The 16055-nt window shown below is 39.5% G+C and overlaps 1 protein-coding gene across 4 annotated transcripts in view; it reads left to right on the forward strand.

Moving 5' to 3' along the window:
* Nucleotides 1–16055, forward strand: part of KDM2A (lysine demethylase 2A) — a 105801-nt gene that overhangs the window by 37101 nt on the left and 52645 nt on the right. The window contains exons 1-3 of one of the 4 annotated variants that reach the window (XM_033861226.2): nt 710–752; nt 860–915; nt 1749–1886. The exons of the other annotated variants lie outside the window; for them this stretch is intronic. Of the exons in view, the coding sequence (XP_033717117.2) occupies nt 725–752; nt 860–915; nt 1749–1886 (222 nt within the window). The 5' untranslated portion in view covers nt 710–724. Of the gene's footprint in view, nt 1–709; nt 753–859; nt 916–1748; nt 1887–16055 lie in introns of those variants that run through there. 4 annotated transcript variants of the gene reach the window in all.

Here is a 16055-nt window from a genome sequence, read left to right on the forward strand (position 1 = left end):
TGGCTTCTCTTGTTGCAGAGCGCAGGCTCTAGGCTCACGGGCTTCAGTAGTTGTGGCGCATGGGCTTAGTTGCTCCGCGGCATGTGGGATCTTCCCAGACCAGGGCTCAAACCCGTGTCCCCTGCATTGGCAGGCGGATTCTTAACCACTGCGCCGCCAGGGAAGTCCTAGAATTCTTATAACCCTGGAAAGGTTTATTCAAGGGAAGAAGCTGGAAGAAATAAGAAATATAGTTTCAGTCATTTAGCTCAAAAATACACATTTGCTAAAAGACCAATAAAAGATTAGAACTTATGAAATTCACTGTCTCTCCGTTTACCTGAAGTTCTACAGTTGGGGATCAAAGATACTGTTTGTTAGTCTGACAAGTAAGAAATGATGTTTCCTTTTTTCAAAAATGTGAAAAATTTGCTCTCATCTTCGTGGGGCAAGGGAGACATTTGAGGGAGGATAGTAGGGAAGAGTAATTGAACTACTATTTGTATATCATTGATCCTAAGTATATTTAAATTTTTTTTTGTTACCTATGGTATTTTTGAAATAGACATTGGGAAGTGGATTCTAGGCCACTTATGGAAAGAGATTGATCTTGAAGTGATGTTAGTTGCTCTCCTAAAGCCACTTTCTGGCAGAATTTTCTTTTTAAAGTAAGGGAATGTCAAGAGGAAGAGGCCACAGTTACTTTGGCAGCAGGAATCTAAGAGTTGGAGAATATGGATTTGACATGATCTCTCTTCTCTGGGGAATTGGAGGTCAGTTGGACAAAACAATGGGGGAAGGGGTTAGTAGACAAAGACAAATGCCAAGGGAAAATGGTGCTAATTCTAACCATTAGCACCTTTTTCTTTTTTCATCCTAGTCTTCAGACTGAACCTAGTAATGAAAGCCAAGGGACAGAACTCCCAGGCCCACCCGGTATGTGTGTAGAGGATGTGGAGTAAAGTCTCCCCTGCCCACATGGAGATGTGATAACCCCCTTTGCTTAGAGGATATCGTGGAGGGTACCAGAGCAGGGATTGAGTTTAGTTTGTAAATTAACCTTGGTAAATGGTTGTTTGGCTGATTATCATATGTAAATATAGAACAATTCCAGCATTTGTTGATTTTGGAGGTTCATATACATACATTAAATCCCTTTCTTGGTAGCTCACTTTCTAAGCTTTGCTTCTGTCGCTTCTTCTAAGAGCTAGATTGCTTTGTTCAGCATAGTAAGCCGCTGGCCACATTTGGCTATTGAGCACATGAAATGTGGCTAGTGTAATTTGAGATGTGAGTGTAAAATACACAATGAACCCTGAAGACTTAATATGAAAAAATAAAGATCTCAATAATTTTTATAATGATAACAGTGAAATGATATTATTGATTACATGTGAAATGATTTCTTGGAATAAATAAAATATATTATTAAAATTAATTTCACCTTAAAAATATGGCTACTAGAAAAAAATTACATATGTGGCTCACATTACTTTCTGTTGGAGCCCGCTGGTCTAGAACAACCTGCACAAGGGATGCGTACTTGCTGTAGAATTTCATGTGGGTCATTCCATAGACATTGAGTGATTTTAGTTCAGTAAGAACATTTAAGCCATCATTTAACTTTTATAGTCAGATTTTTTTCCCTTGGCTGGGGAAACAGCATTTGAAATTTAATTTTGTAAGTCAATGAGAATATAGGATTGCAGTGCCAGATTTTTTTTATGTGTGTGTTACATGCATGCACTTGTGCATGTGTTATTTTTCAGGAATTCCTCTTGCAAGTGCTTATGGTGCATCTTATACCCATGTCCACAAGGAATGGGTCCTACCAATCTTCCTACCTGATTAAGCCTGTCCTTGGAAAAGCGATGCTTTTCTGTCCCAGAAAAGGATCCTGGAACCAGGTATATTCCTCAGTGCAGTTCTCATAAGCCCTTACTCCCAAGGAATTTGGGACATTAGGCTTAATATGTTGTCAACCTTTGTATTCAGCTGTCTAGAGCCAGTTTTCTACCTTCACAAAATAAAGTTGCTCCCAAACTTTTTTAGTTTGAAAAAGCTCTAATACAGAAAAGTTGAAAGAGCAATATAATGAACATCTGTATATTCTTCCCCTAGAGTCCCCAAATGCTTTTTGAAAATTGCCACGTTGTTTCTATATATAGTTTTTTGAGGCTGAATTATTTGAAAGTAATTTGCACATCATGACACATATTTATCACCCCTAAATATTTCAGCATGTCTTTCCTAACAATAAGGGTATGACCTTATGACAAATCTATTGTCATAACCTAAGAAAATAACAATAGTTCCCTGATACCTAATATTCACATTTTCCTAAATAGCTTTTTCCTGACTTTTAAAAATTCTGGATTCAGTCCAAGTTTATGATTTACGTTTAATTATGACTCTTTAGTCTCTTTTAATCTAGGATAGAGGTTGACATACTACAACCCTTGTGTCAAGCCTGGCTAGCCACCTGTTTTTGTACAGCCCGCTAGGTAAGAATAGTTTTTACATTTTTTTCCCATATCATTTTTTCTTAATTGAGGTAAATTCTCATAACATAAAATTAACCATTAACCATTTTAAAGTATGCACTGCATTGACGTTTAGTACATTCAGTACATTCTATCTAGTTCCAAGACATTTTAAACATCCAAGAAGGAAACCCCGTACTGTTAAGCAGTATACCCCTCCTTTCAGCTCCTGGTAAGTACTAGTTCACTCTCTTTTCCTGTAGATTAACCTATTCTGGATGTTTCATATGAACAGAATAATATAACATGTGACCTTTAGTGTCAGGCTTCTACTCAACATGTTTTTTTTTGTTTGTTTGTTTGTTTTGCGGTACGTGGGCCTCTCACTGTTGTGGCCTCTCCTGTTGCGGAGCACAGCCTCCGGATGCGCAGGCTCAGCGGCCATGGCTCACGGACCCAGCCGCTCCGCGGCATGTGGGATCTTCCCGGACCAGGGCACGAACCCGTGTCCCCTGCATCGACAGGCGGACTCTCAACCACTGCGCCACCAGGGAGACCCCGTGTTTCTGTTTTCTTGGGGGGGCTGCGTTGGGGGTTCGTTACTGGGGCTTTCTCTAGTTGCGGCGAGCAGGGGCTACTCTTTGTTGCAGTGCGTAGGCTTCTCATTGTGGCGGCTTCTCTTGTTGCGGAGTATGGGCTCTAGGCTCTCAGGCTTCAGTAGTTGCAACATGCGAGTGCTGTAGCTGTGGCACGTGGGCCCTAGAGCACGCGGGCTTCAGTAGTTGTGGCGTGTGAGCTCAGTTGCGGTGAGTGGGCTTCTCAGTGCAGTGGCTTCTCTTGTTGCAGAGCATGGGCTGTAGACGTGTGGGCTCAGTAGTTGTGGCGTGCAGGCTCTAGGGAACACGGGCTCAGTAGTTGCGGTGCTCAGGCTTAGTTGCTCCGCGGCGTGTGGGATCTTCCCGGACCAGGGCTCGAACCTGTGTCCCCTGCATTGGCAGGCAGATTCTTAACCACTGCGCCACCAGGGAAGTCCCCATCGGTGTGTTACATTTGTTACAGTTGATGAATCTACACTGACACAACATTATCACCCGAAGTCCATAGTTTATATTAGGGTTCACCCTTTGTGTTTATAGTTCTGTGGGTTTTGACAAATGCATAATGTCATGTGTCCACCATTACAGTATCATACAGAATGGTTTTCACTGCCCTGAAAATCTGCTGTGCTCCACTTAGTCATCTCTCCTCCTCCCTCTCACACCAGCAGCTACTGATGTTTTTATTATCTCCATAGTTTTGCCTTTTCTAGAATGTCATGTAGTTAGAATCCAAATACAGTATTGCAACCTTTTCAGACTGGCTTCTCTCACTTAGTAATAAGCATTTAAGTTTCCTCCATGTCTCTGTGTCTTGATAGTTCTTTTTATTGCTGAATAATACTCCATTGTATGGCTATACCATAATTAGTTTATCCAGTCACCTGTTGAAGGACATCTTAGTTGCTTCCAGGTTTTGACAGTTCTGAGTAAAACTGCTGTAAATGTTTGTGTGCAGGTTTTTCTGTGTGGACTAAGTCTTCAACTCTTTTTGTGGATGTTATTTCCCAGTCTGTGATTTCTCTTTTTATTCTCTTAAAAGAGTGTCTTTCACAGAGCAGAAGTTTTTGATTTTAATGCAGCCCAACATAACATATTTATTTCATGGATTTTGCTTTTGGTACGTATCTTAAAACTCATTGCCAAACCCAAGGTCACCTCGGTGTTTTCATATTATCTTTTAGAAGTTTTATAGTTTTGTGTTTTACATTTAGGTCTATGATCCATTTTGAGTTTATTTTTGTGAAAGGTATAAGGTCAGTGATTGTATTTTTTTTTCTTGTACGTTGACTGTCTAGTTGTTTTAGCCCCAATTATTGAAAAGACTGTCTGTTCCACAGGAAAATGTTGAATTGCCCTTGGTCCTTTGTCAAAGATCAGTTGACTGTACTCATGTGAGTGACATTGTCTTTTAAAAAGCCCTACATTCTGGATTTGTCTCTTTCCTCATTGTGTACTTTAATTTGTTTTCCTAAACTATTTCTCATCAACTAGAACTTGAGTCTAGAGGATTAGATTCATGTTAAACATTTTGGCAAGGATGCTTCCTGGATGATTGAGCACTTCAAATTGTATCAAGTCAGAAGGTACACAGTGCTAGGTTGTCCCACTGGTAGTGATGGTTAAGACTGGTTAAGGTGGTAACCAGCAGATCTTTCCATTGTAAAGGTATATTTTTCCCTTTGCAATTAGTAAGTACTCTAGGGATAACTTTGGCCATGTAACAGATGAATATTTGAATCTGTATTTGTCAGGCATGTGCTAGATTCTTGGGAGGCAGCAGTAAAAAGAAAGATTTCTGCTCTCACAGAATTTGCCTTTTCCCCTCCAAGTTTGAAGACAGTAGTGGGATTGGGTCTATTCTTGGACGGGGTGCACTTGGAACTTAGGGTAGGCTGATATCAGAAAAATAGGGTCATTGAAAACGTATATGCCAGTAAGTATAGAGTTGCAGTATGGGATGATGTAAAACTCCTGGCTGGAGAAGGATAGTGGTGTTGGTTGCATAATAACGTGAATGTACTTAATGCCACTGAACTGTATATTTAAAAATGGTTAAAATGATAAATCTTGCATTATGTGTATGTTACTACAATTTTTTAAAAGTATATGCCATTATGATGCATCACTGAACTCAGTCCTGCCTCACTGCCTTTTTGCTGATAATTTTCATCAGGCTTTTGTTAGTCTGTTTGGACTAATTGAGAGAGAAACTGTTTCTGAGAGAAAATTCTGCAGTTCAGTTCTGGTAGAGAGGAAGAGGCAGTGATGTTATGTTTCATTCACTGCCTCCAGTAGAGTTTGTCTTTGTAGGCTCTCAGGGAGATCATTGTTGAGATCTCTGGGTGTCCTGGATTGTGCCCAGGCTGTGGGTGGAGCTTCAGCTGTTGGTGCAGACAGGCTCTGCCTTTCACTGTCTGCTGTTTCCATTTGTTGCAGTTCGCCAGATGCAGACCTGCCTTTGCCAGGATACAGAGAGAGATCTACAACTTGAACCATTGTCTGAATGCTGCTGTTTTGACCCAGGAAATCGTATAGATTCAGGATGAGAGCAGTAACCATAACGCCAGCAGCAAAGTGATTGTTGACCAGTTTGCTCTGAAGGCAGGCCCTTCATTTAGGAAGTCAACCTGTGATTAAGAGCAAGAGCTCTGTTTAGAGGGAAGGGAAGAGCACCTTTATTTGTGGCTGATGGAGCTTGGATAACTCTTGCCTTCCTATTTACCTGAACTGACTGTGGAAGCAAAGGTGGTAGGAAAGCTTTAGTGGTGGCTGTGGCAACAGCGTGATAGCGTGGTGAGGTGACCTGTGACTTTATTCAATTTATAGAAATTGTATCCACCTGAAACCTTTATTTGCCTTCATGTTGGAGAATGTCTAGCTTATAACAAATTATCAGTTTTTAGTATACAGATTGTAGGTTATGTGTGTATAGCCTCTGCTTTGGCAGTAATATAGGGAAATTAGTGTGTTGTACAGTGTTTTTCAGTGTTTGACTGAGCTGCAGTAGGAAATACATTTTCTTTTTTTTAATTTTAATTTATTTTATTTTTGGCTGCATTGGGTCTTTGTTGCTGCACGCTTTCTCTAGTTGCGGCAAGCAGGGGCCCCTCTTCGTTGTGGTGCATGGGCTTCTCATTGCGGTGGCTTCTCTTGTTGAGCACAGGCTCTAGGCGCACGGGCTTCAGTAGTTGTGACACACAGGCTCAGTAGTTGTGGCTCATGGGCTCTAGAGTGCAGGCTCAGTAGTTGTGGCGCACGGACTTCCTTGCTCCGCGGCATGTGGGAACTTCCTGGACCAGGGCTCAAACCCATGTCCCCTGCTTTAGTAGGTGGATTCTTAACCACTGCGCCACCAGGGAAGTCCAGGAAATACATTTTCTGTTAGGACCTAGTACACTCATACACATGGGTGTACATAATTTTAACAGCAGTTTCAGGAAATGGTACTTAGCCTACTGTGTTTTCTTATACTCTCCATTTCATTCTATTCTATTATTTCATTTTAAAATGCATATCTGACCTACATTGATTTTTATGACCCATGATTTAAAGAAGATTGGTGTGGAACAGTGGTTCCCACAGTATGATATATACTCAGGATTCTTTTATGTATAGGGATCTGTGAAGTCAAAACTATTTTCATAGTAATACTGAGATGTTATTTGCCTTTTTCTGTCTCATTCACTAATCAGTGGAGATTTTCCAGAAATACAGTGGAGTTTTCCAGAACTTACATGATGTGTGATGACATCACTCTCAGGGTTAATAGAGTGTGTATTTGTGTATTCTTGTGTTTTCTAAAATTTTGTAAAGTAGTAGGATTTAAATGTGTTTTTTCAGAGATTAACTCAGTTTTCAGTACTCATATTGTGCTCTTACTAGCTAGTGTTTGATTATAACTGCTGTAATCTCTGTAACTTCATTGTGGTCCAGTGAAATCCTGAAGTTTTCCTTGAGCCTTTGTGGAAATACAAGACATTGTCTTGTTTTGCAATCATATACTTAGAAAATTCTTCCATTTTAATTTGTAATCACTAAATATTGACCTATGTAACCCACATATACAAAAGCTTTTTGGGGTCCTCAGTAATTTTTAAGAGTGTAAGGGATTCCTGAAACCAAAAAGTTCGAGAACTTCTGGCATAGGGGTAAGAATGTAGGCTTGTTTCGTTTTATTTTTTGTCTGTGTTTTTTTTGCAGAAGGGGAGTCGCACTTTTTTTGTGTGGTTAAGAAATATATATATATATATATAACCTGAGATCTGTACTCAACAAGTTTTTATTTTTTTTATTGTTATTTATTTATTTAATTTATGGCTGTGTTGGGTCTTCGTTGCTGCCGCGTGGGCTTTCTCTAGTTGCGGCGAGCAGGGAGTACTCTTCCTTGCGGTGCGCGGGCTTCTCATTGCGGTGGCTTCTCTTGTTGCAGAGCATGGGCTCTAAGCAAACGGGCTTCAGTGGTTGCGGCACGTGGGCTCAGTAGTTGTGGTGCATGGGCTTAGTTGCTCCACGGCATGTGTGATCTTCCCGGACCAGGGCTTGAACCCGTGTCCCCTGCATTGGCAGGCAGATTCTTAACCACTGCGCCACCAGGGAAGCCCTCTCAACAAGTTTTTAAATGTGCAATATTGTTAATTATAAGCACAGTGTTGTGCAACAGATCATCTTGCATAACTGAAACTTTATACACACTGAACAGCAACTCCCTGTTTCTTCCTTCCCCCAATCCCTAGCAACCACCATTTTACTTTCTGCTTCTGTTGAGTTTGACTTAGAATATAGGCTTTTTTCAATGATAGTTGGCTGTATTTGAGTCCCAGCTCAGCTACATGTTGAGTAATCCTGGCTTCTTACCCAACCTTTTTGATTCTTTCTTCATAACTAAAATTGGCATTTTACTGTCTTCATAGGGTTGTTGTGAGGATTATGAATGAGCTAGAAAAATGGGCTCAAAAATGCTTAGCACAAGGAAGCATTCATATGTTACCTATTATTATGATAGAAAATGTAGTAACATCTAGTCACATTGATATTTAGCTGTAGCATTTCATAGCAACACGCACCTGTGTGAAATTGGATTGTCTAAACCTACTCTTAAGTTCTCGTTCTCATTCTGCTCTTGCCTGTGCCTCTAGTCTTTTCTTAATTAAGTGGGTTCTGTTTTCCAAAGAAATTATGAGCTTCTTGAAAATAGCCGCTCTCTTCTATTTACTTCTGTTCTGTCTTGGACAGAACTCAGCCTATAGTAAGTACTCAGGACATGTAAGTCCTGTAAGTCCTAGTACAAAGGCTGTGGGACACACAGGCTTAGAATCTCTATGAGGATGATGGTGGGAAAAGAGCTTTTTAGGTCCCTGTTTTGATTCTTTACTCTGTCTCTCTCAGGAACTTCCTTCCACTACTAAACAAGCTTCCTAACAAGTATAGTGAAGGATGAATTACAATTTATTAAATCATTTCAGTTTATTTGGTTATTGCCCTTTCTCTTGGCAGTATAAAATTCTAACATAATTGTATACTTTTCACCAGGGTTTTCTTTCATTACATCCGAACAATACAAGAGAATCATAGCAATAGATGATTTAATTGTTGTTTTCTGTAAATGTACATGATTACTTCTATAGCACTTTCTGAGATTTTAGAGCAACACAGGCAGGGAGGTGTGAAATTTACTTTATGTCAAGAATTGAACTGTGTTCTAAACCTTCTAGTTTTGTTGGTCAGTTCTCTTTTCTCCTTTAGTCTGTCTTCAGCCTTCTCTCTGTCTTAATGTCCAAAAACTTGTTCTTATATAAGCACATAGCTCTTCTATCTTCTGGCTCCGCACTTCCCCTGTTCACATATGACCATTCCTTTAAGTTCCTGCTACCCAGAAATCAACAACAGTAGAGCCAGCTCTACCACTTAGACTTTTAGGCTTCTCCCAAATAACACCTTCCAGCAATGACCACTTCATATTAAATTGCTGACAGTGTGGGGATGGAGAGGGTACAGGTGCTGCATTTCCTGAAATTTCATCCCTAGGATTAGATATTTGATGTAAGGAGATAGAGATGGTGAAAACATAAAAGAGCTCGTGAAAGGGATAGACTTAGGAAACTTATTAGAAGCTTTGCCACTTGGGATGATAAGGGAGGAAAAAATCTTATCTGATGTTTAATGCTGTTTGAGAAAAGGCATGTGAGGTATGACTTGTCTCTAGCCGCATAAACCGCTCTTTTTGGGAAAGATAGTTTGTTTCCCAGTCCAGTGTTGATTCCTGTTCAAAACCATAGTTGCTAATATTTTTTGGACATGTGCTGGCTACTTCACGTCTTTTATCTCACTTAATCCTCATACAGTCCTGTGTGATGGCTTCTATTTTAATTATTAAAGTAGCTCATGTACAGTGAGAGGCAGAACCATTATTTGAACCCTAGACTCTGCCACTACTACATTCAACCTTTTTTTATGTATGGGACGCTTTACAGTTTGCAGAGTACTTGTGCATATGTTCTCATTTAAACCTCACCACAATCCTGTGCATTAAGTGAAAGTCTTGACATTTTCACACAAGAAAATGGAAGCTTCAGGAATTTGAAGCTCAAAGTACCGGTACTTAGACCAGGCCCACACCCACTCTGACTCCAGTTCCTTTGTTCTCATTATGTAGTTTTGCTAAAAATAATAATAAATAGGGTCATATCTGAAGGTGAATTTTCTAAGATTGTTCACTTGGTTGAAGGTGATTGGTAATGTTTTAGATGTCTGGAGAAGTTAGCAAATATGTGGTCATTAATTTGCATTATTGGTTTCTCTCATAGCTTGAGTATAACTGCTTTATCTAAGTATTCCTTTTGCTCTTGGGCTTCTCAATGCTATGGGTCAGTTTACCACTCTTACACTAACATTTCTAGGTAAATTCAGAAGTGAAGACATAGTTTTCTGTGCTTTAACCTTCCTTGGGTGGCACAAATGAGTGACTGAAAGATGAGAAGGAAAAAGGTCTTGGCAGGATTATAATATAATCATGGTAGTGGGAAAGGGGAGGAGTATATGTGTTTGTGGGGGACAGTTTAAAATACCAGCTCTTCATCTTTTGCCAGTTCCTTCCAGAGCTTCTGTTCCTAAACATGAAATTTCATGACTCCTCTAAATCTCAAGTTTGACAGTTTGAAAGAGGTCATGTGTTGGTGAAGAGATTGATCTTTGTCTGTGAATCAAAACATTAATCATAGCTCCAGAGAGGAGGGCCATAGAGAAAAGCATCCTGATTAGAGGAATATAGCAAGACTGGAGATAGGTACATTTATCTAATATCATCTGGCTTCAAGTGACTGCTTGCTGTCTCCCCAAACTCACCTAAAATTTAGGAGAAGCAGCATGTGGGACACATTTAATGGTTCATATCATTTACTGAGTAAATGTCTAGAGTTAGTGTTTTCCAGAACAAGCTGTCCTTTTAGGTTTGCAGTACCTTTCTCAGTGACTGGCAGAAAGGTCACACTCTTACTTCCCCATTAGATTTAAGGTAAACTTCTAGGGGCTTTTTCTTTTTCTACAAATTGTTTTGCCTAACAAATACACTAGTCTTTACCTTCTAGGAACTGAAATGGCATGGCTTGTGCCACATATCATACTAATGGCTTACAGTTGCATCAGTTACCGAAGATGGTGAAAAAACTAGGCATTATCTTTGTTTCTGGATTCTGGGTGTCTGTTGCTATAGAAACAAACCAGGCAGTAAACATGAGTGTTTAGGGAGTATTTGAATCTCAATGGATGTTCATTGGCTAATGAAAATAAAGTTAAGAAATTTGTTGAGTTGAGGGATAAACTGAATATTACTGAGTTCATTATTGTTTCCATTTTTGGTGGGTGGTATTATCCATTTTGGTTGTGTGCAGGTCATTTGAAGATTATTTCCTAGTGATTAGGCCTTCCAAAATTCCCTTTTCTGCTCTAGGAGGTGAACAATTAGAAAAAGCAAACATTTTATGTTCCTTTTGGGTAATGATTTCACTTAATTCAGATTAATTGGGGGGGGGGTTGGCAATGAGTAGATTAATTTTTGAGTGTCATATAGTAAGAGTGCTGAGTTTAAAAATCATTCTATGGTTACTAAAAGGAGGTGAAGATTTGAAAGCGGGACAGAAGGTAGGGTGGGGAATTACACATCTTTATTTCCCAGTTATTTAAGAAATAAATCCCCCTTGGGACTTCCCTGGTGGCGCAGTGGTTAAGAATCTGCTTGCCAGTGCAGTGGACACGGGTTCGATCCCTGGTCCAGGAAGATCGCACATGCTGCGGAGCAACTAAGCCCGTGCGCCACAACTGCTGAGCCCACTTGCTGCAACTACTGAAGCCTGTGCGCCTAGAGCCTGTGCTCCAAAACAAGAAGCCACCGCAAGTAGAAGCCCGCGTGCCACAACAAAGAGTAGCCACTGCTCACTGCAACTACAGAAAGCCCACGGGCAGCGACGAAGACCCAACGCAGCCATAAATAAATAAATAAATCTAAAAAAGAAGTGAAACCCCCAACATGACTTGGACATTGACAAATATTGTTACTTATTTCCAGTTTCTCTGATGGCTTGACTAGGCTACTTTGGGAGGATAAACGGATTGAACATTTGCATGTTGATAGTGTAATATTGCTGAGTACTACTTTTGCCAGTATCCAAGAAGAAGAATGTATGTATATTCTAGTAAAAACCTTTAGGGGAATAAAAATGTGCTTTTTCTATAATGTCTGAACTAAGATTATTCCTCTTAAAGATGGTGTTGAGATGCCTGTCTTCATCCTGAATTTCAGAGAATGATTTGGCTACTTGTAGCCACAGTTTTTTTCTTTACAGAATTGTGGCGATATCATGGTTACTTGTGCAGCAAGCACACTGAACAGTTGATTATACCACATAGTATGCAGAAAAGCAGGGCATGTTGGTGGACGAGATCCAGCACTTTAACTCATTTCTCAGCCAGTTGGTTTTTTGGAGGACATGTTTGTGGTTGAGTAACTGTATCCTGACTCAGAATTTTAGGATCATTCTGTATATAGTAGGTATTTGATATTAGTTCTGAGGGAACTTTTAGGGGAAAAGTTCACTTTGTGTTATATATCCCTCTTCTTCAGAGCATTGTGCCTTCTCAGCTATCTTTTTTTTTTTTAATCAGAGACTTAGGTGTGAATAAAGCTTCTTGCCAAATTCTATTTATGGATTACTCTGCCTTGTTGGAATTACTGTGATCTGCTAACGTCTTTCATATATAGAAAGTGTTCTGTGTACTGTTGATCTCTGCAGAACGTGATCTTCAGTTAGCCCAGAAAATATTTGAAGGCTGAACTGTCAACAAAAGAAATGCAAGCTTTTCAGCCCTGTCAGTTGATCAGTACACATTCTTTGTAATACATTAAAGCAGTCGTGTTAAAACTAAGCATGTGCCTTCCTTTATCTTTGTGGTCAGGCCTCTTATTTTAAGGGCCAGTAAGTGTTAAATCAAAAGGTAAAAACTTGGGCCCAAGGTTCAGTCACTGTAAGGCAGTGGTTCCTACTGTTCTTGTACTACCTTAGGGTGTTTCCATTAAAATCCCTCATGAGGTGTAATGAAATTATCACATTTTCTAAACAAAGATTATAAGCTTTTATTTTTGAAAAATGTTATCCACACCCTCTCATTTAATACGGAGGTCCTGAGTAATCCAGTAGGGTGAGGGGGAAACCCAAAAAAGTTTGAAGAGGTCACTGCTATAGAGGAGCAATATAGAGTCTGTATCTATAGTCCTTGGCACTTAGTAGGTGTTCAGTAAAGTTATTATGAATGAACAGACATTTCTTCTCTTATGTGGAGCCTTCACCAACCATTCTGTTACTTCTTCTTGGACTCTAATAACATTTGTATCTACCTATCTTAATACAGTACATTATCACATTGAATTGTAATACTGTAATTTATTTACATATCTGTCTCCCCCTACTGGCCAGCAGTCTCCTTCAGGGCTAGGACTGTGCCTTTTATCTTTGTATGCAGAGCATCTGGCTGTTACTCCATGTTCAGTGTCCTGTTTTATGAATGAGTAAGTGTTCAAATAATTTTTTTTTAAGAACTTATTTTTCTCATTCTTTTTTTTTAAGATTTTTTTTTGATGGGAACCATTTTTAAAGTCTTTATTGATTTGTTCTGTTTTTTTTTATGTTTTGGTTTTCTGGCCACGAGGCTTGTAGGATCTTAGCTCCCTGATCAAGGATCGAACCCCCACCCCCTGCATTGGGAGGCGAAGTCTTAACCACTGGACCGCCAGGGAAGTCCCCTCAAATAATTTTTATAGCACAAACCACACATACACACATAGGAAGGTGGTAGGCAACGATCCATCTACATATGTACCTGTCCCAGTGTGTGATCTTACAGTAATGATGGGTTTTCAAAAATACGGAAAGAAAGAAAATGAGAACAACACTTTAAAGTTCAATTGATGTTTAGGGTATGTATATGTCCATACTTTTGTGATAGAGGCTAGTTGAGAACCTCAGCTGCTTTCTTTAAAGATGTGTAAGAGCTTATTAAGCACTTATCAAATAGGGGATTTGGTATATGTTGGAAAGATTCAGATTTAATCCACATAGCTTTATAAATTTGTAAAAAGATGCCCCAAACTTTTTTTAAAGCAGTATCATGATGTGGACATGAAAATCCAGTTATTACTTGGCTTCTTATACCATCACCAGCAAAGAGGCTGTGTAATTAAAAACTTTTCTATCAGGTAGTGGGGTAGATCTATCTCAGATCAGAATCTTAGAGAAAATAGGAGACATAGAAATCTTGCTTAAAAAAAAAGTTGGCAATTTCATTTTTACAGAAGGTGTGTAATAAATGTCACTGACTACAAATACAGAGAATGAGAACAAATTTTAATACCATACACAATAAATGTACTAAGTTCAAAGCACTCTGATATAAAATAAAATGATCTCTGGTTAGGAATAACAATATTTTTATTTCAGCCAGAATAGCTGAATGTCCCGTAAGATAATTTGTCAAGTAAAAGCTAGAATTAGAAGTCAGGAATGGTAGAATGTTAAATAAATAGTGGCATAGCTAGAAATGTAGTATCCCTTAGCAAATATCAGAAACCTCCAACCTTAGGGAAGGTCTTTTGCTAATCTTCTTTCTACCAAGCATGGTTTTCTGATTTATAGATAGTCTCCTTTGTTGCCAGTAGGTCCCACCACTTTACTTCCTCTCGCTGACAGAGTCATTTCAGCTGTCTGGGTGTCTTCTTCCTTTGACAGTTACTTCCAGCTGTCTCAAGCTACTGGTCTGGCTGAAGTTTCATTCCAAAATGATTTCAGTAGTATAGGGTGGTTAGACCATTGGTTCTGAAACCAAAGTGCTGGGGTTCCAATCTCAGCTGCACCAATTACTAACTTTGTAACTTGGGCAAGTTACTTCTATCCTACATTTGCCTTTTTTATTTTTATAAAGTAGAGAGGATACTATTCTTCTATGTGTTAATACATGCATAGTGCTTATTACAGTACTCGGTACGTGGTAAGCACTCAAACGTTAACTGCTATTACTACTGTAATTTTGCCCTGGCATCATAGTTCACCTTCAGAGCAGTAGCCCTTGTGGGTGTCATTAATAAAAAACTAACTGCCTTTTCATACTTTATACAATTTCTTCATTCTCTGACTCCTTTGTATCCCTAGGGGAATGGGAATTGCCTAAGCTCTCCAGAAAGAACTGCCTCTAACATCTGGTTGATTGAGATACACGGAGGTTTGTTTAATATGGGGGGTAGGCAGACAGCAGGACGATGTGGAAGTCCCTAGGAGGGCTACCCTGCCAACCCACCACTGGTCTCTCTCAGTGTCTCTGGTCAGGACAGAGAGGGCTAGGTCTGGAATTTAGATAGTCTATGAATAAGGGCAGGCAGACCTGGGGGACCCGTATGTAGCAAAATTTCAACATGGTATAATGTAAAAGGGAGCAAGGCTGATATCTTAGATGGAATCAGATTGTTGAGGACTTTATTTTAGAACACAAAGGGACCTTGAATTATTTACCTCCAGGGGAAAACTAGGATCTAGAGAGGTTAAATGATTTACTTAAGTGCCTAAGATCACACAGAAAGTAGCAATAGTAGAATTGACACTAGATAATTTCTCCCTTTAGACACTTTTACTTTCTTGTTTTTCTGTTGTTTTCTGAGAGGGTTAACTTAGGTCAGTTTTACCTTTCTTTTTCTTTGTAAAATAATACCGCCATATTTCCTGATTCTCACAGGTTGATTATCTTAGCAAGAAAAACTATTTGATATAAAATGATAGAATTGTACAGTGATTCTTTTTTTTCTTTTTTTTATTGGCTTCGTTTCTGTGCATGGGCTTTCTCTGGTTGCGGCAAGCGGGGGCTTCTCTTGTTGTGGAGCATGGGCTCTAGGCACGCAGGCTTCAGTAGTTGTGGCACGCAGGCTCTAGAGCGCAGGCTCAGTAGTTGTGGCGCACGGGCTTAGTTGCTCCGCAGCATGTGGGATCTTTCCGGACCAGGGATAGAACCCGTGTCGCCTGCATTGGCAGGCAAATTCTCAACCAGTGCACCACCAGGGAAGTTCCTGTACAGTGATTCTCAAAGGGAGATTTTTGATATATTACGTTACTAATTTTTAGAAATTGTAAAATATTTATAACAAAATTTGCCATTCTAACCATTTTTAAGTGTATTAATTCAGTGTACTGCCATCATTACTGTTTCCAAAACTTGTTTTCATTACCCCAAATAGAAATTTTGTAATCATAAAGCAGTAACTTCCCATTCCTCCTCCACCCAGCCCCTGGTAACCTCTAATCTACTTTCTCTATGAATTTGTCTACTCTAGGTACTTCATAAGTGGAATCATACAATATTTTATCTTTTTATGTCTGACCTATTTCACTTAGCATAATGTCTTGCAGGTTTATCCATGTTGCTGCATGTATCAGACCTCCATTTCATTTTATAGCTGAATAAT

The sequence above is a fragment of the Tursiops truncatus genome, chromosome 8 (assembly GCF_011762595.2).
Source record: "Tursiops truncatus isolate mTurTru1 chromosome 8, mTurTru1.mat.Y, whole genome shotgun sequence".
Lineage (NCBI taxonomy): Eukaryota > Metazoa > Chordata > Mammalia > Artiodactyla > Delphinidae > Tursiops > Tursiops truncatus.